This window comes from Martes martes, assembly GCF_963455335.1.
Source record: "Martes martes genome assembly, chromosome: 6".
NCBI lineage: Eukaryota > Metazoa > Chordata > Mammalia > Carnivora > Mustelidae > Martes > Martes martes.
This window is the reverse complement of record NC_137893.1, coordinates 85,973,293-85,999,155: the sequence shown is the minus strand read 5'-3', so window position 1 is coordinate 85,999,155 and position 25,863 is coordinate 85,973,293. Positions and strand designations below refer to the sequence as shown.

Below are 25,863 nucleotides of genomic sequence, written 5' to 3'. Positions count from 1 at the left end.
CGTTTATTAATATCTAGGACACCTTTACTCAGGTTTCCTTTTTGAATGTTTTAATATCATTTCCCAACAAATCACACATTTTTATAAGATTAATCTCCTGTTATCTCATTGTCTTTGTGGCCATTATGAGTAATATTATATTTCCTGCTTAATTATTGCTGGGTTATTAGAACTTCCTTGATTTGGCATGTTGATCTTGCATCCAGCAGCCTTTCTAAACTTCTTAGTTTTTAACGGTTTATATGCGCTCTTGCATTTTCTATGTACATCATCATATTTCCATACACAATTATGTTTTAATCTCTTCTTTTCCTGTCACTATGACTTGTATTTCTTTTTCTTGTTTATTGCATTGACTGGGATCCTCATTCACTGTTGGGTAGTAGCAGTGATACTGGGCATTCTCATCTGTGGGTTGTGTTTATTACAAGTGTGTAATGAATTCCCCCAGTGCATCCATTTTCGCTTTTTTTCCCCATGACATTCCCATCGAACATTTGCAAGTATGGCTAGCCAAGGTTAAGGTAAGGACTGTGGTCACGTAATGAAATTGGGTTACCGTATTAGTAAGAGGATTCATGCTTTACTTCATTTGAACTCTTTCCTCACTTTCTGAATCAACCCACCCATATCTGTTGTCAGTCATTCAAGAGACAGTATATTAAAAATAACTCACTTTAAGAGATCTCAGCTACAAGCTTTTTGCTGAGTTTGACAGCATTGGCTTCAAAGTCATACCATTAGAGACATACATCTAAACTTTTTGATAGTCTGCAGAAATTCTCAGTGTTCACATTAATTTTGTTTTGCAATTTCATTTTATAGACTCCAATGAACCAGGCTTCAACTCGATCCCACTGCATTTTCACTATTCACTTATCAAGCAAGGAACCAGGATCTGCGACTGTCCGGCATGCCAAACTTCATTTGGTTGACCTGGCTGGTTCAGAGCGAGTTGCAAAGACTGGAGTAGGGGGTCAACTTCTAACTGAGGCCAAGTATATCAACTTGTCCCTACATTACTTAGAACAGGTAAAAATGGGCACAAGGGGATGTAACTGTATCTACCATTTGTTGATAGACTTTGCATCAGGCACTCTGCTAGCATTGTTATTTTGTTTTCTTAAACCTCATCATTTTAATCATTTTCAAGTGTACAGTTCTGTATCATTAAGTTCACAGTGTTGTATAACCATCACCACCATCTATTTCCAGAACTTTTTCATAACCCAATCAGAAACTCTGTACTTATTAAACAATAATTTTCCATTTCCTTCTGCTCTCAGTACCTGGTGACCTCTATTCTACTTTCTGTCTCTATGAACTTGCCTGTTCTAGGTACTTATATATGTGGAATCATATAATATTTGTCCTTTTCAGTCTGATGTATATCTCTTAGGATAATATCTTCAGAGTCCATCCACGTTCTAACATGTGTTTGAATTTCATTCCTCTGTAAAGCTGAGTAATGTTTTCTTGTTGCACATGCCATGTCTTGTTTATCCATTCAGTCATCGATGGATACTTAGGTTGTCACTACCTTTTGGCTATTGTGAATAATACTGCTGTGAACATTGGTGTAACTACTAGCATTTTGTCTATACCATTTCATTTAAACCTTGCAACAACCCTACTCTGTGGGTATTAGTTATTCCCATTTTATATATTTTGAAACTCAGGTCTTCCTGAGACCTTCCTGAGGTTACCAGTTAATGGTGAGATGAGGATTTGAATCTTGAATTGCTTGGCTCCAAAGCCCACGTTTTCTCTCACTATACCTTATTGTTTTTGTTATAAAATTTGTAATGGGTGTGAATATAGGTTATAAATGGCCTCCCATGGCCTGTCTTTTCAGGCAAGTAGATCAGTTGTGGGAACATAATTTAGAGATGACTAATAGCTTTTTAGCTTCTGGTGACTTCATCTAGCCGGTGATTGTGATTCTGTGAAGGTTCTCTTTGCTTTAGCTTCCCCTTCCAGCCCTTACCCCAAGTTTACTGCAGTCTACCCCAGTGTATGCTCTATTTTTGATTTCTGAATTTATCTCCCAAGTGCAAAGAAAGCTCATCTGAATTTAGCTAAATAAATTTTCCAGAAAAAAAAAAATCCTCACCCCTAAAATGAGCATATTGAATTAGATGATTTCTCAAGTTCTTTCAGCTCCATGAGTAAAGTGCTGTGAGTTGAATGTTAAAGATGGCAAGTACTTCCAAATTCTAAGGGGGAAAAAAAAAGAGAAACATGATCAAAAACTGGAGTGGAGAAGTACAGAGTATATTGGCAAGGCAGAAGGACTTGCTAATGAGTGTTGGAGGCTAAAAGATTTGAAAAAACAAACAGAACTCCCCTCCCCCTTTTCTTTTACTGCCTAATGAACCCTTTTGAGACTGATATTGTCCTGATGTTAAATGCTTCTAATGGTCAAGTTGGCTGAGAAAGCAGATTGAGAGAAACCTAAGGGAGCTGTATCTGAACAAGGTGCCTGCAGTTAGGCTCTGACTAAATGAACCCCAGTAAGGCAGGACCCAGAGATTAATGGCCTGCATGTGTTCAGATGATTTTAGTGTTTCTGACAAGACTCAGCCTTCCCTAGCTGTTCTTGCTCAAATATTAAGTAGTACTTTTGCTTAACAGAGCTTTTTCTTAATTGAACACCTATAAAACCCTGATATGAAAACATAATGGACTGTATTCAAAGTTCTTTATTTCAAAGAAATATTCCTAGTTGTTTCTGATGGTAGCACTGTCTGCTTTAACTCCCATTATGCCCATCTGTTCATACAAAATTATATTCATTAGTTAAATCAGAATTTCCACCAATTGTTATCACTCAAGGAAAACATTCTGCCCCTAATCCTCTCCCTTCATTCTATACAACCTTTGCAAGCTGCTACTTCTCATTAAAACTCTTCCTCTCCCCTCTTCTCTTCAAAATTCTTATAACATCAGCCTCATGTGAGTAATCTTGGTGGCTCTATGCACTTGATTTTCTACATAATGAATTTATGTATTTAACGAATATTTATAAGGAGCAGTATCATGCTGAGGACTACGCCAGGCACTAGAGCATAGTGCTGAGCAAAGTAGAAATGGTCCTTGCACCAAAGGTCTCAGCGGCTGGTGCAGGGAGATGTGCACGGAATAAATAGTCATTAAATACTTGGCTGTTATCCAGGTGAGTTGTGCAGAGAAAGGCCAACGGGTGAGGAGAGCTTATAATGGGGGACCGGACTTTGGCTGAGCAGGGCAAAGGGAATGAAAGCTCTCTCAGGGCTGATATTAAACAGAGACTCAAAGAACAAGTAGGAGAGAACCAGCCAGATCTGGGGTTAGAGCATGTCAGATAGTGGGAACTGGGAGTCCATTAGCCCTTAGTTCCAGTCCAGGGGGCTCAGTTCAGCCAGGTCCACAGCAATACTTACATGTCATTGACCTTTGGCTTTCTGAATGTCAACTATCTGTTTCGTATGTACCCAATGCTCGACTCTAGCTGTTAACTACTTACACTACTCTACAAGTGTCTTCCTAGAGGTTAGAGCATAAAATAACAGAGAGAGAAGGGGGGAAGATTAGCATCAGAGGGAAGAGGGACAGAAATATGGAAAACTGCAGGTATGGGCATAGATATGTGGGGTTGAGTAAATCTAGGAGTTGTGGCGAATAAGGAAATAAGTGGGTCATAGAGAAATTTTGGAATTTCACACAGAAAGAGGTAAGTGAGGGAGAACCAAGGAGTACAGGGGAATAAGAGTAATAAAAAGAGGGGGCAGATACTATTAATGAAATAATGGAATTCAAGGATTTTTATACCCAGGTTTTCTTTATGCGGGACTTGATTATGTGGCTAACGAGACAGGAAATGTAACACACTTTAGTTTAACTGCATTCGTTCATTCATTCACTCATTCATTCAACAAACTGTAACTAAGTGTCTGTGAAGTGCTTGAATTATGTCAGACAATGAGGATAAATGCATCATTGAGAAATGGTGCTATCATGTTATCCAGTGAAGGAGCAACACGTATAAACAAATCCTTACATACGGTCAGATAAATGCTGTATTTGCAACTCAGGTAGATGTTTGTAAATTAATTACATCCTCTCCATCTTAGTTTCAGTATATAGATGGAGATGTCCTAGGAAATAGTTTGGTAACCTCTCTTACACTTATTAGCCCATGTTGGTTATAGAAATTCCATGCAGGACTGTCACTGCCCTTCTGGCCATCATTGTGGGCCTTACATCTGCTTGCAGCTTACAGCCTTTCTGAGTTGCATGCCTCTTACTGTGCTTATCAGTAAATAAATTTCTGTTTGTCGGAGTATTGTTGGTTTTGGAGTTTTCCTTGTGTATGTGGTACTCTTTCCAAAAAGTCTCCTCGAAAACATTTTAAGCCACAATAACAGGGAGCATTTCGGCCCTAGAAATTAAGTGCATGGAAGAAAAGGAAGGGGGCATGCATACTTGTTCTAACCATTAGCCTCACCGAGAGCTCCTGGTGTGACCTTTGGTCTCTGTCAGCCCAAACATCAAGTGAGAAACCACCGGGAACAGTGTGTTTGCTCTCTGCCTTTACAGAAATCAGAATCCGGGTTCCCTTCAACCAGTTATCCACCATAAGCAGGATTTCTTCAGAGTTTCAGTTTCCACTTGGCTTCCACTGAATGTGTGTGTTGAGGAGAAAAACGAATTGCTGCCAATGACAGTTGTAACCACTCCAAATCATTGTCAGTTTTCAGAGGATAATTTTCCATGTGCTTCTGAGCTCTTTAAAAGAAAATCTCCTTAATTCATTAAATAGTAATCTGAGTGATTGATTCTAAGAATAGTTTCTAGGTATTTGGAGATATTAAGTATAATGTGAATTTCCATTCTTTGTTGCTTAAAGAATGTCTTCAGGAACATTTTGTTATATTTATGTATGAAATCCCAAATGGGAATAAACATTTTTTAAAAATCCAGGTTGTATAACCATCTCCTTAGCTTATGCCATTCAGATCATTTGGTTCTGGCCCAATTTAGAGAGCCCAAAGCAGCCCCATAAAGAATAATCCACCTTTGCCTCTTTCATGAATACCGGCCATTTCTGGGTCACTCTGAAGATCTGTATCTTCTCCAAGGGGTCTAGACTTATTCTGATACTCCCAGGCTCCTTTAGAGCTGCGAAGGTGCCTTTTCAGGGCCCTCTGTTAGAGAAATGGCCAGGACTAGCTTTATATGGCTGTAACAAGTGTCCAGAGGGATCCTAAAGAACATAGCCTGGATACCCCTGCTATATGGAGTGCATTTTGTTTTACTATCCCAGAAACAATCTCTATTCATCTTTAAAACATTTCTGTGAGATAGGCAGGTATTCTAATCCTACTTTTACAGGTGAGGAAACAGAGACTAATAAACTTAAGAGATCTGTCTAAAATTACACAAGTGGGGCAGCTAGATTCTGCCTCTAAGTCCTGGGTTCGTTCTTTTATTATGAACTGCTTTCATTTTTCCCATTTTTAAAGACCATGCTTTCCAATCCATAATCACATTTGGAATTTTAATTATTCTCTTGAACCATTTTAGAACCATTTCTGGAAAGGGCATTGGAATTTCCTCTACAACATTCTCTGCAAGAGTAGCAGCCATGAGCCCATCCAAGCTCCAAGAGTAGACCTTGACCAGTCTAAACCAATTGGAGCCTTGGCTGTAGTGATTGGTTCAGAGATGGGCCTATGACCCAAGCTGGTCCCTAGGGAGGCTCAGGGTATATATTTAATGATTAGAGAACTTTCTCACATCAGTTATAAATAAGGATATTTGGCAGCCGTCCCGTGGCCGTGAAGAGAGGCAGACTCCTACAACATAGAAGGCAGAGCAGAGATACTGGAGAAAACTAAATCCTTGGTGGTAGCACTGACCTTTTGGGTTATGTGTAACCTAAAACTTTTCCTGTTATAGATACGTGGGCCAATAAATTTCCCTTATGATTAAATCCAGTTTGGGTTACATTTTCTGTTACTGCAACCAATAACAAATTAACTAACCCCCATTGAATTTACTATCAGCGGGAAGCTTAATAAGCATATTCTCTTTTATGTCACCTAAGTTGTCATAAAGCTGCTGAATAGAAGAGGTATTAGTATTGTTTCCTGGAGCAAGAAAAAAATAGTGACATTTGTTTTATGAAAGAATTTCAAAGTACTTAGAACATTGTCAGACACTTAATTATGATCCATAAGCAGTTATGCCACCCTCTCCACACATCTAGCAGACCAACCCGTCTTTGGTCTGGCTTGGTTTTTGGGCCTGCCTTGATTATTAGAGGTATTTCCTTTGCCCTCTTGGCTCTGAGGGTCTGGAGTTCTGCTCAGCATTCCTTGCTACCACCTTGCCACTCAGACTTGCGTCTGCCATGTTCCCTACTTCCTTTCCAATTACACTGAAACTCAGTTCCACCAAATCTCACTCCATACTGTTGACCCTTGCACTATCTTCCTAGGTGAAGCTAATTAATCTACTCATTTATTTGTTCATTTCGCATAATGGTGTTGAACGCATGTTGTATTTGTCAGATTTCTTTATCATAAACCAGAAACCCTACTGTAGCTGATTTAAGCAATGTAGAGTTTATTAAACATAAAAAAACTCAAGAAAAGTTAGAAAACTGGGTTTAGATACTACACAGCCTAGAGCAGAGCAAACAGGAGACAGTCAAGCCACAGCACTGAACTGCTCTTGGCAGTTCAGAACTCCGCCTTTGGCACCCAGGACAGTAAGTCCTGGATTCCAGAAGTTTGTTGCAGCTACCTCGAAGGAACCAGATCCTTCACCACCACACTCCCTATGTATCTGATCTTCCTCTTTGTGGCTACCACCTCTCATCACTCACCTCCCAGTCCCACACAAGGTGTCCTTTTGATGGAGCTAGGTCTCACATAGAACATTGAGTTATAAGAGAGACTAGGAAGTGTAACTTCATAGTGAGTGAAACTAGAATGGGGGTCATCCTGAGAATGGAGTAAAAAGACAATGTAGTTTCTGCCCCATAGACTGGGGGCCAGACACCGCTCTAGGTGGTGACGTAGAATTGTGAATGAGAGAAACAAAGTCTCTGGCCTAATGAAGCTTGAAAGCCAAGTGAGGAAGCAGATTTAAAAAAAGGTAAATAAGTGAATAGAATTTCATATAGTGATAAGAACAGGAAGAAAAATGAAATCTATTAAAATCCTGGAAATAGGTGGGTTACATTTGACAAGGTGTTTAGTGAAAGCCCTTGTGAGGAGACAAGATTTGAGCAAAGATTTAAATGATGTGAAATAGGAAGCTATATGAAAATCTGGGCAAGAACATTTTAGGTAAAAAGAACAACAAATTCAAAGGTGGTGACGTGGAGACAGTCTTGTTAAGGTGGAGGAACAGCGAGGCCAATGTGGGCTATGAAAGGAAAGCACAACAGAAGATGAGGACAGATAGGTAGACAGGGACTAGATCATGCAGGAGTTGGGTCATTATGGTGTTTCAGAAAGCTACAGGAAGGTTGTAGGCACTGAAGTGACTTGAAGTAACTTATATTTTATAAAGATTTCTCTGCAGAGAGTAGATCAAAGGGAGGTGAGGGGTGTGGCGGCCAAAAAGAGAAACAAGGATAAGTCAAAGCCTTGTATAGTTGTCCAAGGAAGGGATGATGGAGGCTTAACCTGGAGTGGTGACAGAAGAAGTGGGAAAAGTGGTCTAATTCTGGGCATGCCGTTTAGGTAAAACTAATAGAAATCACTGGTGAATTAGATGTCAGAAATGAGGGGAAATAAGGATGCTGTGCAGGGTTTTGACCTGCGCCATTAAGTGGATGGTGGTGCCATCAGTAACGATGGGTAAAACCCAGAAAAGAATCAGATTTGTGTGGAGAGGGGAGAGAAGGTCAAGAATAGACATTCAAGTGGAGATTTAGGGTTGCCACAGAGAGAGCAGCTCCGGGGGAAGCTGATGGTATAAATTGGGGAGATATCAGGATATATATGTATATATGTATTTAAGGGGATTGGATGAGATTCCATAGGGAGAGGGTATAGATAAGAAAGAGAAGAGGATCAAGGACTGAGCCCTGGAGTAGTCCAATGTCTATAACTTAGGAAGAAGGAAAGGAAGCATTCCTTAACTAATGTTTGAGAAAAGAGGAAAACCAGGGAAATGTGGTGTCCTGGTTACCAATGAATAAAGTGTTTCCAAAAGGAGGCAGAGAGTACCTGTGTTGAATGCTTACTCAACTCAGAAGTCTAATAAGATGGCCATAAATACTTTGGGTACAGCAGGGGATTGCTGAAAACCTTAGCAAGAGCCATCTTAGTTTTTAGACTAGTGGGCACACAGGATGGGAATGATCCAGGTGAGAGAGAGAAATCGATGCAGAAGTGAAGGGGTAATTGTAGGAGCAAGGTAAGTGAGAGGAAAAGAGGGAGAGGATGAGGGGCTGACCTTAGAAGGAGCAGTTTGGTGACACAGGAAGGGCAGAGTGTTTGGGGCATTTAATGATGGGACAGGAGATGGTTCTGGTCAGGCTGCTCCCTTCTAATGGAAGGATGTGTGACCATCAGCTAAGACTAAAGGCAGGGAGGGAAGGCTGGGTGGAGGTCTGAAACAAAAGGATAAGATATGAAAGCCTCATTTCTGAGATTGGAGAAGTAATTTTTGAGAGAAATGATCAGAGGATATTTGTTTTGTTATAAGATCTATGGTCATGAATTTAAAGCAGGACCTGTGGTATTATGTGTTTTTGCCCCAAACAGCCTTTGAAAACAATTTTGTTTTATAAACCAAGAGGGTAGAAGAAGTTCTGATGGTGGGGATTACACACCTGAGGGGAGGGAAGGTAAGAACAATGGTAGGTGTTAGCCGAGGTACTTTTAAGAATCAGGGCCTCATGATGCCTCTGAAGTCACATCTGTGGGTGCCTTGTTCCTGATGCTTGGGATAGACATCCTAGCACTGGGTTCATCTTCCCAGGAAAACCCTGAAGCCCTGGTGGCTCCCTTTGGGCAGCAGCCTTTCATCCAGCTAGTATCTTCCTATTAAGTGAAGAATAAGAAGAGCGAGCCTTAGTTGACCCAACGTAAACTTCCCCCATCACTTAGATTGGCAGCAACCATGCAGACAGCACTGAGCTGACTGCTTCTCAAAATTTGTGCATTTTAACTCAGTCACTCCAACTCCATGTGAGGTAGCTGTTATCCTTTCTCTGTTTTACAGTTGAGGACACTGAGGCACGGAGGTTGAGTGACATGCCCTAGTAAGGCTAGAATTTGGACCTGGACAATGTGGTACCAGATTCTTGGGTCTCCATTACTAACCCCTGCTGTCTCTCATAGTTCTTCTTTACTGCTCTGCCTCTTCTACCTTGAAGATGGGTCATAGAAATCAATTTTGGTAGGATTTTAAAACTCTGGCATGATTTACTCTTGAGTTTTACATGAATATTCCAATGGCCAAAGACAGGACAATAATGTATCCTTTTCTATGCCAAGTTATATCATCTGTCCAAAAATTACAGTGTTCACAGTGGTATGTTTTTGTTAAGTTTACTTCCCTCCATCTTCACCATTAGTGTACCAAATCATGTTAAAATATTTATTTTGAGCCCAGGTTTTAGATGTCACCCCCCATTCAGTTATGATTTCTGTTTGAATTTTCACTGCAGTTGCATCTTAGCTGAGCATCAGATGTGCATTTTCTACCAATCTAATGCCATTATTTTTCTGCCACACCACAGGTGATCATTGCTCTTTCCGAAAAACACCGTGCACACATTCCCTACAGGAATTCCATGATGACCAGTGTCCTAAGGGACAGTTTGGGAGGGAACTGCATGACAACCATGATTGCAACACTCTCTTTAGAGAAAAGGAATATCGACGTACGTTGGTTCTTTCCGGAGATCTCAGTCTTGAGTTTCTGTTGCCAGTTTCTGAGATGGCGCTGCAGGTCCTGGGCGGGTTTCCATCTTTTCAACCAGGTTGGGGTACACTTTGAGCTGTAAACATCCTGTAGAGTTCACAGCTTTGGCTGGTTTGCCAGCATTATAATTACCCCCATTTGAGAATGGACTTCACACAGACCAGGATGGTGGGAAGAAGGCTCAGATACAAATTTTGGAAAGCCTGCTGCGGGGTTAGTTATCTTGGCCAGAGGATATGAGAGAGGAGACCCATTAGCTGCTTTTCTGTTTAGCTCTTGATTACTAAGATACCTTCATCTCTAGGACATGTCCCTAGACCTATCACTGAGTGCAGTGTACAGGATACTTTATCAAGGCCTGGCTACTGACTGACTTTCCTGGCTTGCTTTAGACTCAACTTCATGTTTTATGCATTGCAGTCCAATTCTTGGGATCCAGAATTTCTCTAAAAGAGGAAAATAAGAAGTGGCAGGATGTCTTCCAAAATGAGGCCAACCCCTAAGTGCATTCTAAGATGTCTTGCAAAGCCTCTTTCTGGCCTGTTACGAATGTTTATTTTGTAGTCATTCAAGTTTGTGGGTTATAATAGTATCTGCTATGATTATGATTTCTATATGGGGCTCTGGTTTCATAGATCAGTAGTTGAAAAATTCAAAAGTTGCCATGTAGGACCTCATGATCTCCCACATGTTTAGCATGGATCATTTTATTAGGCCAAAATAAAATTTTAATAAAACTGATGTTCTAGAGCAAAGCTTCCTCATTTGGAGGTACGGTCCCTCATTGTGTTTTATACACATCACTCTTTAGATGTGCTTCTTTCTTCTGTGAACAAAAATTAAGGGTTATCTTTCTAAGCCATAGCATTTTAAGGAGTTATTTTGCTTTATAGGAGTCGATATCTACCTGCAGATTTGCACAACGAGTGGCACTCATAAAGAATGAAGCTGTTCTTAATGAAGAAATCGATCCCAGATTGGTAAGCAACTTTGAACTTACTAGGTTGGAAGAAAAATCAAAGTGGATTAAAGATTAGCAAAACTCAAGAGGCACATCCTCCATACCAGGCAGTGTTCTAAGTATTGGAAACATATTAATTTATTGAATTCTCACAACAAGTTTATGAGTAGATGTCATCTCCATCCCTGCTTTACAGATGACAAAACTGAGGCATAGAAATGTTAACTAACTTGCTGAGAGTCACAGCCCCCATAGGTGGCAGAGCCAGGATTTAGGTATAGACGGTCTGACGCAAGGACCTGCCAGCTGCATTCCCCTCAGTCCGCTCCTGAGATAGTACAGTGAATCCTGAGGATGCATGAGACTTGGTCAGGGCCAGTTCTATTTACATGCAGGTGGTAGCCTTTCAGAAAACATCAGTTGAAATTTCTAGAGATAATAATAATAACAGACCATCCTCTATAGAAGCTAACAGAGGAAAACGAAGTTCTAATGGTTATTAAGTAAAACCGTATTTTGTACAACTGCCCTGTTGCTTATTTTAGAGATTAGAAAAAATTAATCAGTGGGGTCCCTGGGTGGCTCTGCCTGTTAAGCATCCAACTCTTGATTTTGGCTCAGGTCATGATCTCAGGGTTGTGGGATAGAGTCCTACGTTGGGCTCCATACTCAGTGGAGAGTATGGTTGAGATTCTCTGTCTCCCTTTCCCTCTGCCCCTCCTCCTGCTCCCTCACTTTCTATCTTAAAATAAATAAACAAATCTTTAAAAAACTTAATCATTAGTTGGGTCCATGGAAAAATAGCTAAACTTCTAGTTCTCTAACAATGAATCCTGCTTTATCAGAGTGCTTATTTACTTATTTATTTGTTATTTTTATTTTTTTATTTATTCATTTGAGAGAGGTACAGAGACAGAGATAGAGCACAAGCAGGGGGAGAGCCAGAGGGAGAGGGAGAAGCAGACTCCCCGCTGAGCTGGGAGCCCTATGTGGGGCTCGATCCCAGGACCTGGAGATCACGACCTAAGCCAAAGGCAGATGCTTAACCATCTGAGCCACCCAGGCACTCCTATCAGAGTGCTTTTTTAAAGCAAAAATATTTGCAAGTTCCGTGACTCAGATCCTCATTTTAAATGCAGATGTTTTTTCTCTATTTTGTTAGTCTTCTCTAAATGAAATACAACATGAAATCAACTTATGCCAACATTGAAAATGTAGAAATAAAATATTTTAATTTTATACATTCCCAAATTAAGATTATATTACTTTCCAGATCACTCAGTTTTTAAAAATTTTCTCTAGAACATAAGCTGGTGTAGGCTTAGTAGTATGCGTTATAAAAAGGGTGTGAAATCTCACCAACAGTGCTTCATTTATAATTCCTCAAATTCCAAAATAATAATAATAATAATAATAATAACTCTCTAAATTCACTGTTACCCATATTAATTATTTCCTTCTGATTGTTTGCCCTGTCTCCCTGAAATAATTGTGCTGAAGTATAGAGACAAAGGAGGTTAAAAGAATAGTGGGGTTATTTGTTTTACCCCACTTGTCTCAGGAGCTTGAGCTGCCCAGATGGAAATCTCTTCTGGAGAAACCAAGTGGGTGAGGCAGGGTCTCTTTCCAGCACAGACCCTGCTCAGACACCTGCAACACACAGTGCCCCCACTGGAAGAAGGAGTTGAAATTCGAAGGCATGAGTCAAGTGGAAGGAAACACAGAGGACTAATTCTTCTGCCATCCCCACCTCACCAGCAAGCAGCCCTGTTGCATCACAGAGCAGCCTGAGAAAGACAGCCATGAGTCATTAGCCTGAAGATAAAAATTAGAGTGTAATTGAAGGAAAATGAACATATTAAATGCTGGAGGGTTTTTTTTTTTCTTTAAATTTGGCTAGAGAGACTTTGAAGGTACTTGAGGAATGTGAAGAAAGGTGAACATTGTCATGTGTTTGATGCAGGACTGTGAAAAATGTAAAGAAGAGAGAAATCTGAATCAAAGCTGACAGCTGTTAATTGAATAAATATTGAGGTCTTCCTTGTTAATTTTAGCCATTCTGACTGGTGTAGGGTATCTCATTGTGGTTTTGATTTATATTTCCCTGGTTCCAAGTGACACTGAGTGTTGTTTCACGTGTCTGTTGGCCATTTCTATGTCTTTTTTGGAGAAATGACTGTTCTGGTCTTCTGCCCATTTCTTGATTGGATTATTTGTTTTCTGGGTGTTGAGTTTGATAAGTTCTTTATAGATATTGGATACCAGCCCTTTATCTAATATGTCATTTGCAAATATCTTCTCCCATTCTGTGGGTTGCCTTTTAGTTTTATTGACTATTTCCTTTGCTGTGCAGAAGCTTTTTATCTTGATGAAGGCCCAATAGTTCATTTTTCCTTTTGTTTCCCTTGCCTTTGGAGACATGTCTAGCAAGAAGTTGCTGCAGCTGAGGTCAAAGAGGTTGCTGCCTGTGTTCTCCTCTAGGATTTTGATGGATTCCTGCCTCACATTTAGGTCTTTCATCCATTTTGAGTTTATCTTTGTGTATGGTGTAAGAAAATGGTCTAGTTTCATTTGTGAGGTGATGAGCTGATGAGCACTGGATGTTATATGCAACTGATAAATTATTGAACATTATATCTGAAACTAATGATGTACTATATGTTGGCTTATTGAATCTAAATAAGAAATAAAATAAGATTTGTTTTATATATATATATATATATATATATATATATATACACACACACATACACACACACACACACACACATACATATATATATATAGAGAGAGAGAGAGATCTTCTGGTGCAGAACAGTCCACAATTGATAAGTGTTATGTCCTGTTCTCTTTTATAATGGCTTCAAAAAGCTGACATTACTATTCATGACTTTATGGACAGAGCTTTTCTGAAGCACAGGTGACAATTGCAAATTTGTCCTCAAAACCACCCAAAAACACAATTTGGATGGGATTTCCAATATATTGCTCTCAGAATCCAATGGCACACGTGAAACCAGCCCTCTAAGATCAGGATCACCAGGGTTTTGGCTTGCTTTCTTTACAAGTCTCAGTAAGACAAGGTGATAAAAGAATTGTAAAGAGGCCAGAGTCTGTGATGACTCAGCATGGGCCAAAATCTTCTACGGATGGCTCTCATTCCAAAGTTTCTACAGTAATTTGATGGGAGGTATGATTGTAATAATCTCAAAATCATGAAAGTTGGCTTAGTTTTGAGATTTCTGCTCAGGGACAGAAGTTAATTTGGTTGTTAGATTTGACTTTGAATGCCTTAGCAGAGTAGAAAATAAGGCATCAATATTAATTTGGGGGTGAGAGGGAGGAGATACAAATGAATGACTCACATAGTTCCTGTCTGAGGATTTTCACTGTGCAGAGCTGGATGATTCTGACCATGTTTTTGAAGAGAACCAAAACCCACTCAATCCTGTGCATTTAAATGAAATTCTAGGAGGACTGACATGTTCAAAATACTCAGTGTCCCATTCTTTGGAACTTCCGGTCCTGTCAATGTGGCAGAGATAATAGGAACCCTACCTATATATAAAATTTAACAAGCACTTTTGAAATATATGTCTGAGGTTGAATGAGTGAAGGGAATTCTCCAGGGCTCAGAAACCAAGCTGAGGCTGCAGTTGTCCTGGAGTAGAGGAATAAAGGGAATTGTAAGAAAGCCATCAAATATGGAGCCCTGGAACCTTGGAAGATGGGTGATGAACATATGTTCTCTGCTTCTCAATATAAAGCCAGTGAAAGGGTGAACCAGAAAGGAAAAAATCTGCCCACTGGCATAGGGAGATGCTAGGGAAGCTTATCTGCCTTAGCATGGGCTTCAGGTGGAGCACAAGTTGGTTTCTCTGGAAGTTTTAAATCCTAAGCCTCTGCTTCCCATGAGTTCAAAGTTCAAATTTACAAACTCCCTTGGTCTGGTAGACCCCAAGCCAAGAAGTTAGAAAAATAAGCACTAAAATAAATCCAAAAGAGTAGAAAGACAGAAATTAAAAAGTGTAAAAATGAACAAAAACAAAACCCAAAGCAAAGATACAGTAGAAAGGAGTAACCAAAACTGAAGTTGACTTTTAATCTATTAATAAAATGAACAAATCTCTGGAGAGATTAATGAAGAAAGGAATAAAGAAGGCAGGAATCGACACAGTATTTGGAATGAAAGGAGGACTTAACCATAGGTACAACAGATAGCTTAAAATAATAATAAAGTATTTTGAATGACTTTATGGCAGTAAATTTAAAATCAAAAATGGACATTTCCTTTAAAAACAACATTGAAGCTAATGCAAGAAGAATTTATTATTTTATTTTTTAAGAAGAATTTTTAAAAACATGAATGTATCTATGACTATTAAATAGATTTAGTAATAACAGAGGTACCAAAGGGAGAGAAAGACAAAGAGAAAGAGAGAAAGAGGAAGGAAAGAATGGAGGAAAGGGGGGAAGGAGGGGAAGAGGGAGGGAGAGAAAGAAGACAGGAAGAAAGAAAGGATGGAGCAGACTCCATGTTGTTTTTAAGTTTACCAAATATTGAAGGAAGAATATAAGTTTAATTCAGTCTGCCAATTCTTGTTTTAGGAACTTTGCATTGTGATTATTAATATGTGGTATCATGAGCTAGTTGGGTTTATTTTGGGAATTGAAAGATAATGTGTCATTAGAAAACATTTTAGTGTATATAATAAAAGAAAAAAGAGCCATGGGAAAAATAAACACCAAATTTTAGGTAATGGTAACAAGAGATTTATTTAGAGAAAGCTATACAGAGGTTCAGGCTTCAAAAGCATCTGTAATGTTTTATTTCTTAAGCTACATAGTAGGTATATTGGTGTTCACTTAAGCTAAGTAGTGGGTTTACAAGATACCCTTTATATAACTTTTTGTATATCTGAAATAGTTCATACTAAAAAAGAAGTCACATGAATGAAGGTGATTCATAACATTCACAGTTAAAAAGAGAAAAATTATATGCTCACATCACTAGATGCAGAAGAGATATTTTTAACATTAAACATTCATCCATAGTTTGAAAAGACTCATCAAACTATAAATATCAGTGAACAGCCTTAATGTGATTAAGGGTATCAACCAAAAACTACAGCAGACGTTTTGAAGGTGAAATGTTAAAAGGAATAAGATAAGAATGAATGTCTGAAGCATTATACTTGGAAGTTCTAGCTATGAAAGAGACAATTAAAAAAAAAAAAAAAGGTATGAGGATTTGAAAAGAAGGAAACATTTGTCATTACTTGCAAACAATTTGATTGCTTATATGGAACACCTAAAAATATTTAATGATAAACAGAACCAATGTTCAGAAAATTATTTGGTACATAATCCATACATAAAAATTAATTGCCTTCCTATAAATGAAAAGCTAACAATTAGAAAATACAATTTAACAAAAATTTCATTAATAGTAGCACCAAAAATCCATGGGATGCAAGGGTGGTTCAGCATTCACAAATCAATCAATGTGATAGAACAAATCAATAAGAGAAGAGAGAAGAACCACATGGTCCTCTCAATTGATGCAGAAAAAGCTTTTGACAAGATACAACATCCGTTCCTGATTAAAATGATTCAAACTATAGGGATAGAGGGAACATTCCTCAACTTCATAAATCTATCTATGAAAAACCCACAGTGAATATCATCCTCAGTGGGGAAAAGCTGAAAGCTTTCCCTTTGAGATCAGAAACATGACGAGGATGCCCACTCTCACCACCATTATTCAACATAGTACTAGAAGTCCTAGCAACAGCAATCAGACAACAAAAAGAAATAAAAGGTATTCAAATTGGCAAGGAAGAAGTCAAACTCTCTCTTTTCACAGATGATATGATACTTTATATGGAAAACCCAAAAGACTCCACCCCCAAACTACTAGAACTCATACAGCAATTCAGCAATGTGGCAGGATACAAAATCAATGTACAGAAATCAGTGGCTTTCTTATACACTAACAATGAAAATATAGAAAGGGAAATTAGAGAATCAATTCCATTTACTATAGCACCAAGAACCATAAGATACCTGGGAATAGCCCTAACTAAAGAGGTAAAGGATCTGTACTCGAGGAACTACAGAACACTCATGAAAGAAATTGAAGAAGACACAAAAAGATGGAAGACCATTCCATGCTCATGGATTGGAAGAATAAACATTGTTACAGTGTCTATACTACCAAGAGCAATCTATACTTTCAATGCCATCCCGATCTAAATTCCACCGGCATTTTTCAAAGTGCTGGAACAGACAATCCTAAAATTTGTATGGAACCAGAAGAGACCCCGAATTGCTAAGGAAATGTTGAAAAAGAAAAACAAAACTGGGGGGCACCACGCTGCCAGATTTCAAGCTTTATTACAAAGCTGTGCTCACCAAGACAGCATGGTAGTAGCACAAAAACAGACACATAGACCAGTGGAACAGAGTAGAAAGCCCAGATATGGACCCACAACTGTATGGTCAAATAATCTTCGACAAAGCAGGAAAAAATATACAGTGGAAAGAAGACAGTCTCTTCAATAAATGGTGCTGGGAAAATTGAACAGCTATGTGTAGAAGAATGAAACTCGACCATTCTCTTACACCGTACACAAAGATAAACTCGAAGTGGATAAAAGACCTCAACGTGAGGCAGGAATCTATCAGAATCCTAGAGGAGAACATAGGCAGTAATCTCTTCGACATCGGCCACAGCAACTTCTTTCAAGATATGTCTCCAAAGGCAAAGGAAACAAAAGCAAAAAGGAACTTTTGGGACTTCATCAAGATCAGAAGTTTCTGCACAACAAAGGAAATGGTCAACAAAACAAAGAGGCAACCCACAGAATGGGAGAAGATATTCGCAAATGACACTACAGAAAAAGGGCTGATACCCAAGATCTATAAAGAACTCCTCAACCTCAACACACACAAAACAGATAATCACATCAAAAACTGGGCAGAAGACATGAATAGACACTTCTCCAAAGAAGACATACAAATGGCTAACAGACACAGGAAAAAATGTTCACCATCATTAGGTATCAGGGAGATTCAAATCAAAACCACATTGAGATACCACCTTACACCAGTTAGAATAGTCAAAATTAACAAGACAATAAACAACATGTGTTGGAGAGGATGTGGAGAAAGGGGAACCCTCTTCCACTGTTGGTGGGAATGCAAGTTGATGCAGTCACTTTGGGAAACAGTGTGGAGATTCCTTAAGAAATTAAAAATAGAGCTTCCCTATGACCCTGCAATTGCACTACTGGGTATTTACCCCAAAGATACAGACATAGTGAAAAGAAGGGCCATCTGTACCCCAATGTTCATGGCAGCAATGGCCACAGTCACCAAACTGTGGAAAGAACCAAGATGCCCTTCAACAGACAAATGGATAAAGAAGATATGGCCCATATATACAATGGAGTATTATGCCTCCATCAGAAAGGATGAATACCCGACTTATATCAACATGGATGTGACTGGAAGAGATTATGCTGAGTGAAATAAGTCAAACAGAGAGAGTCAAGTATCATATGGTTTCACTTACTTGTGGAGCATAAAGAATAACACGGAGGACATAGGGAGATGGAGAGGAGAAGTGAGATGGGGGAAATCGGAGGGTGAGACAAACTATGAAGAGACTGTGGAGTCTGAGAAAGGGAGGGGAGTGGAGGGATAGGTGAGCCTAGTGGTGAGAATTATGGAGGGCACATATTGCCTGGAGCACTGGGTGTGGTGCATAAACAATGAATTTTGGAATACTGAATAGAAATAAAATGAAAAAAATAATAGCAACAAAAACTAACAATCTAGGAAAAAATCTGACTAAACATATGTTTTATAGAGAACATGGTAAATCTTTATTGAAAGGAATCAGTGGAAATCATATTATGTTTGTGGATGAGATGATTCAACATTACTGATTTGATAAGTCTTACCAAATGACCCTTTTTTAAAAAAGATTTTATTTATTTATTTGACTGCGAGAGAGCACAGACAGGGGGAGAACAGGCAGAGAAAGAGGGAAAAACAGGCTCCCCACTGAGCAGAGAGCCCAATATGGGGCTCTATCCCAGGACCCTGGATCATGACCTGAGCCGAAGGCAGACACTTAACCAGCTAAGCCACCCAGGTGCCCCCCAAGTTGCCCTTTTAATCAAATTTATTTCTAGTTAAAAATTGAGAAGGACCTTTGGTGGAATTTTATAAGCTGTGTCTCGAACTTCTACAAGAGAACAAATGACCAAGAATAGCCATATCTATTTTGGAAAAGAATAAAATGGTGGAGGCTTATTCTATCTTGATGTCAAAATTTCATAAGCTGTAATAATTAAAATAGCATAGTATTGCTGCATGTATAGTCAAGTACATAAATGTTTTTAACCAAGAGCCCAGAAAAAGACACATTTATATGTAGAAACATGTTATATAACATAATTATAATAGCAAATCTTACATGGTTAACCATATAAAAAGCGAAATTAGATACATACCTCATACTTTATACAAAACAAAAGCCTAAATATGAAAAGCAAAGCTTTAAAACTTTTATAAGAACATATAGGGAAATATTCCTATGGTTTTAGGTAAAATGGATTTTAAAAGACACAAAAATACAACTCATAATGGAAGAAGTCGATAATAAGATTATATTGAAATTTAAAATCTTTACTTAACAGAAAGAACACCACAAAAAGCAGAACACCTGGGTGGCTCAGTTGGTTAAGCATGTACCTTTGGCTCAGGTCATGATCTCAGGGTCCTGGGATAGAGCCCCACATCAGGCTCCCTGCTCACTGGGGAGCCTGTTTCTCCATCTTCCTCTGCCTGTCACTCCCCCTGTTTGTACTCTCAATCTGTCTCTCTGACAAATAAATAAATAAAATCTTTGAAAAAATAAAAAACATGGAATAGATTGGGAGAAAACATGTACCTTGCATAAAACTAACAAAGGATTCATATATAAAGAAGCCGGCAGACCAACAAGAAAGAGAAAAACGAGACAATTGAAACATGAGCAGGAATATAAATAAGCAATTTACAGAAAAGAAAACCCAAACAGCCAATATACATGTGCAAAGATGATCAACCTCCCTAATAATCAGAAAATGCAGAGTAGAACTAAATGAGGTAAAATTTTACACCTTCTGGACTGGCAAGATTAAAGCGTCTATCAATACTACATACATAGTGAAGTAAATGTGGGGAAACAGGAACTTGTATATATTGCTTGTGCAGAATGTAGGTTTATAAAATGCTAAAGAGCAGTTTAACAATATATACTAAAGAGAAGATGCACATACTCTGCAACCACACAATTTTATTTCTAAGCACCTCCTATAGTGAAACTCACATATGTGCCCAAAGATTTATAGTGTTAACAGCAACACTGTTTGTAATAGCAAGAGGAAGAATCCTAAATGTCCATCGACAGAAGACATGGATAAATTGTGATATATTCCTTCACTGAAGTAGTATATTTCCATGCAAATTAATGAACTAGAGCCACATTAAGCAGGATACATAATCCCAAAAACCTAATGTGAGGAAGAAACAAGCAAGTTACCATTCCACGCAGCATGGTAACGTTTATGTAAAGTTTAAAGCATGTAGAATGATACCGTATATTATCTATAATTTAATAGAGTTATAGTTAAATAGAGTAAACATATGAAAACATGCAGGGAAATGCTCCCGATGAAATGCAGTACAGTGATCACCTCAAGAGACAGAAAGGAAATAGGAATGAGGGGCTCCAGTTACATAAGCACGGCTTTATTTGTTAAAATGAATTCTAGAATGATTTTGACAAAACGTTAAGAATTGACGATGGCTGGTGGTAGGTACGGGGTGGCTTTTGTATCATTCTCTGTACGTTTTCGCATCCTCTAAATTGCTCGTAATTTTCAAAGATGTTATGTTCTGTGTCACCAAGTTCCCTTTAATGAGGAGTTGACATTTATTCTCCCGCCTTGCCATTTGTAGATGATTATACGCCTACAGAAAGAAATCCAAGAACTGAAGGATGAACTGGCCGTGGTCACTGGGGAGCGGCGGACAGAGGCGCTCACAGATGCAGAGCTCCTTCAGTAAGCCTGCAGACTTGTTTTTGGGTCTTTAACTGTGAAAGTTTGTGTTAACTTCTTTGTTCGCCCCAGTGTTACGAATTCACCTCAAAGCATTAAGATCTCTTGGGAGAGTCTGAAATTGCATGTAGGCGTCAGTTAAGAGTGGCCGCTTTCCACGAAAAGCTGGCTAAGGCTGGCAATGTTTTTGCCACCTCAGCTTTGAGGGAGTAAAGAACAGAGCCCATAAAGGATGGGAATAGCCTTCTCATGCCAAATGAAGAGAAGGGCTTATATAATAGTCATGCAATTTTAAAACATACACACCAAACACTCCTAAGCTGTGGATCTCAGATCTAAAAGGAATTCAAGAAACAACCTTTGTATTAAAAAGCATCTTGCTGCAAACACCAATTTATCCCATGCCAATGTAGCTCTCTCCTTTAATAAATAGATGGCCCATATATTCAAGTTCAAACACTGGAAATGAGAATGAAAGCAGGGATTCAGGGCCTTTCATATCTGCAGCCATGTGGCATATTGGGGGCACGGTGTGGCTCTCATTTGCTCTCTGATCATGAGCCAAGGTCCTGGGTTTTCTTGTTTCTGTGCAACTCACAAAGCATTTATGGAGTGATAATAATGGGCTGGGCTTAAAAGCCAGTGATATTCTCAATTTCCAAATGAGAAATAGAGCTACACGAGATTTTTTCTAAGGGTTTAGTATCATTTCACCTAATCCTCTCCTAACAGAGAAAATGGTAAATAGTAGAGATGATGAAAGTGTTCTCCTTAAACTATTTCATGGCTGTGCCCGGATGTAGGTCTAAAGCTTGAGGAGCCTTAAGCAAGGTTTCTGCTATAATCAAAGATTTCACTCCTCTAGGATACCATTTTGTAATTCTAGAACACTGTGTTTAATAACAGGAGAGGCTCCTAAGACTTTCCTTGCAAATTCGCTTTATGGCATATATGCAATTCAAGTAAAATACTTGCCCAAAGTCACATTTTGAAGAATTCCCTGTCACTCCTTGAAATAACTTGGGATAGCTTAGATATGGAGAAACTTCTTCAGGTTGAGTATTCCTTCACTCTGATGCTCCCTTCCCCTCAAAGAAAGGAATTACCAATTATCATCTTTGAAGATGTCTCTTCAGAACTGTGAACTTCAAGTCAAGGTTCAGCCAGGAAAACAAAAGCATCTTAGGCCTCTCAACAAAAGTTTAACATAGGAAATATGTTGTAAGGAGGTGGTATTATAGGAAATAACATAGCACCCCAGAGATCAGGAACAGCAGGGGGCCCTATACTCCTGGGACTGGGGAGAGGATGGTAGAAGCTTATGTCAGTAAAGTCTAAGACTAGAGCCGACCAGAGGAGCTAGCCCATGATGAGAGCTGGGGCCAGGGAAGAGCGACAGGTGTTATCAGAGGCGTCATCCTGGCAGGGAGCCTGAGCTTCTCTCTTATATCACTTCCGGTCCACCACCCGTCAGCCCATTGGCTGAACTGGCCCGGAAACCAGGTGTTAGGAGAGTCAGGAAGGTAGTTTCCTGTGATGCAGGGTCAAAGAGGGGAAAAATAGAAGTTGGATCCAAGAGCAAAAAGGAAAATGGCCAACATGTCAAATAAGTACCAGAGTTTTCTCCAATTGCAGTATATCCTATGTGTTGTGCAGGAGGCTCCAGGTAAGGATAAGATTATGCATGTGCTAGTTTCAAGATGTCCGGTCTCTCTACTGTGCCAAATCTGAAGAATTTTAGAACTGATACAAAGAGACATCTGAATCTCTAGCCATACTAAGGAATTATACATAAACCTCTCAAGGGACTAGGGGCTTCAAGGAATTCCTAGCAGATTGAAGGGTGGGGCCGACCCAGAGCCACCACAGAAGAGCTACGTCAGGGGCACCTGGGTGGCTTAGTGGGTTAAAGCCTCTGCCTTCAGCTCAGGTCATGATCCCAGGGTCCTGGGATCGAGCCCCGCATCGGGCTCTCTGCTCATCAGGAAGCCTGCTTCCCTTCCTCTCTCTCTGCCTGCCTCTCTGCCTACTTGTGGTCTCGTCTGTCAAATAAATAAATAAAAATATTTAAAAAAGAAGAAGAAGAAGAAGAAGAAGAAGAAGAAGAAGAAGAAGAAGAGCTACGTCACTCTGCATGCTGGCACCCTGGAGTGGGAGAAGTGTGGCAATAGCCTGTCACACTTGAGTTTGGTAGAGCCCCGGTAGTGGGAGCAATTTGTCCTGTGGATCCCTGTGCATTCCTTCTTCCCTTCTCCATCCAGTGTTTAAGTCAGAGTTTAGGATGGAGAAATAGGGAAAGGCTCCAGGTAGCTGATGATATCCAGGATAAATTGGGGGCCTGACAAGCTCTGAAGAGAGCTGTTGTCCTCAGCTCTGCCTGTCCCCCATTCCCACTGAAAGCAGCCAGGAGCACAAGCACCCATCGCACTTAGCCGGTCCTCCAGGACCAGCTGCCTTCGCAGAGAGTCTAGAAAAGAGGAGCTCACAGTCGGAAACAACTAGAAATAGAAGGACTACCAACTTGGAGAAAGACCAGAACAAGTAGCCTAGTCTAAGCTTGGAGGGCTTTAGAACCAAACATGATAGGAAGAGTGATTAATACCTCTGGAGACGTAAAAGATGGCATTACATCCATAAAACAACAGGATCTTCATTTTTTTTTTTTTTTTTTTAAAGATTTTATTTATTTATTTGACAGACAGAGATCACAAGTAGTCAGAGAGGCAGGCAGGAGAGAGAGGAGGAAGCAGGCTCCCCGCTGAGCAGAGAGCCCGACGTGGGGCTTGATCCCAGGACCCTGGAATCATGACCTGAGCCGAAGGCAGAGGCTTTAACCCACTGAGCCACCCAGGCGCCCCAAGGATCTTCATTTTTATAAAACAGACTCAAGAGGAAATCTGAAAAATGAAGAAATGTAATTGTTACCATTAAGAACTTAAAGGATGGCTCAGGGGCAGCATGAAAAAACAGAGGGACAAATTAGTCAGCTAGGAAGAGCAAGGCTAAGGAATTCTTCCATAATATAAGATGAAAGGGTAAAGAGAAAGTTGAAAAGAAAAGAATCTTGAAGAATAGCTCTAGCTTTACCCATATCTAACAAAGAGGCGTTTTTTAAAGGAGAAATAGAGATAACACAGAGGAGCCAATGGTTAAATAAATATTCTCTTAAGAATTTCTTAGAACTAAGAAAAAAAAAGACTTAAGAATGAAAAGGTTACCATGTACTAAGCTGTATAATAATGTAGAACAATTTTAAGACCTCAAAGTATAGGTAAGTATCCTAAAAGTTATCAAAGAAGAAAAATATCATTTACAATGAAGAATCTGATTTAGAGCAAACTTCTCATCAGCCTCTCTGGAGACAGGAACCTCTGGACCTCTGGTGCTGAAACACAAAACAGAACAAAACAAAACAGGACTTTGAATGGAGATTTCTGTATCTACCCAAATTAGCATTCAAATGCAAATGCAAAACAAGGCGTTTTTCAGACATACCAGCTTTGAGAAAGTTAACCACCCCAGTCCCTGTCTAGAAGAGATTACAACAGACTACGTTTTCACAAAAAGAAAAATGCTACAAAGTATAAAAAACAACAATGAGCAGATGTTATTTCTTTATGATACTTAATATTATATTTACATACTTAATATTATATTTACATTGTATCTTTTACTGACTTGCCACTTCCCACATACACAGATGTTTTTGTTTAAAAGTTATTGACAACAATCAAATTTGCCATTCACAGAAGTTTGGGGGGGTAGACTGGAGAGAAATAAAAATGGGACAACTGATTTAAAATACTGACAGACTCTTGGATGTAGTTGGTTTCCTTTGATCCACAGGTAACAATACATACACACATGTCAATTGAACAGATTCTCTATAGACAGTGTGTAGTGTTGTCTTTAGTTTTTCTGGGCACTTGGTTCATTCTTTCATTCCACATTTATTATTCATCTAGTGTTTACAAAACTCCACCCTAGGCCTTGAGAGATGAACACAAGATGAACAAAACCTAGAGCTGGCTCTCAAGGGGTTCACAATTTACTGGCACTGACAGACACAAGCACAAGTAATCACGATGTAAAATGTAAGTGTTATGAGAACATATAAATAAAACACGAGATTGCAAAGATAGTAAGGATTAATTTTTTTTAAGATTTTATTTATTTATTTGACAGAGATCGTAAGTAGGCAGAGAGGCAGGCAGAGAGAGAGGAGGAAGCAGGCTTCCTGCTGAGCAGAGAGCCCGATGCGGGGCTCGATCCCAGGACCCTGGGATCATGACCTGAGCTGAAGGCAGAGGCTTGAATCCACTGAGCCACCCAGGCGCCCCGTAAGGATTAATTTTGAGTTCAGGATCCTCATGTAAAATTAGTTCGTGTGCTGGTAAGTAGAACTTCCGCCGTTCCCAGTGAAATGACTTCTCTGCTGTCAAGCTAAGTATACCATATAGCATTACATCTTATTAATGACTTCTGATGAGCAGAGAGAGAGAACAAATGTAGCAAAAGGTTATACCTACTCTGCCAAAGCAAAGCACAGGGTTCACAACCATCCGGTGCTCTACCTTGGGTGCTTGTTCATACTGATTGTAAAGATTTTTCAGATAATGTGGAGTTTTGTTATGGTTTTCATTCTTTTGTTGTTACAGTTATGTTTTGCCAGAATCCGCTGGATTGAGTATTGGCACAACTTTAAATTCATCAGGTTTTAGAGCCCTGTATCATCGTAAAGTAAAAGAGAGAAATTAAAATTTGCCTGACATGTGGCACTGCTATTTAATATCATTAGTCTGTGCTTCTTTGTCTTCTGGGGACGCTGGACATTTATTCAGGAGTATGAATCCAATC

The 25,863-nt window shown here is 39.3% G+C and overlaps 1 protein-coding gene across 1 annotated transcript in view; it reads left to right on the top strand.

Moving 5' to 3' along the window:
- Nucleotides 1-25,863, top strand: part of KIF6 (kinesin family member 6) — a 421,803-nt gene that overhangs the window by 133,406 nt on the left and 262,534 nt on the right. The window contains exons 7-10 of the mRNA XM_080807059.1: nt 826-1,032; nt 9,746-9,889; nt 10,824-10,910; nt 20,906-21,009. Of these exons, the coding sequence (XP_080663185.1) occupies nt 826-1,032; nt 9,746-9,889; nt 10,824-10,910; nt 20,906-21,009 (542 nt within the window). The remainder of the gene's footprint in view (nt 1-825; nt 1,033-9,745; nt 9,890-10,823; nt 10,911-20,905; nt 21,010-25,863) is intronic.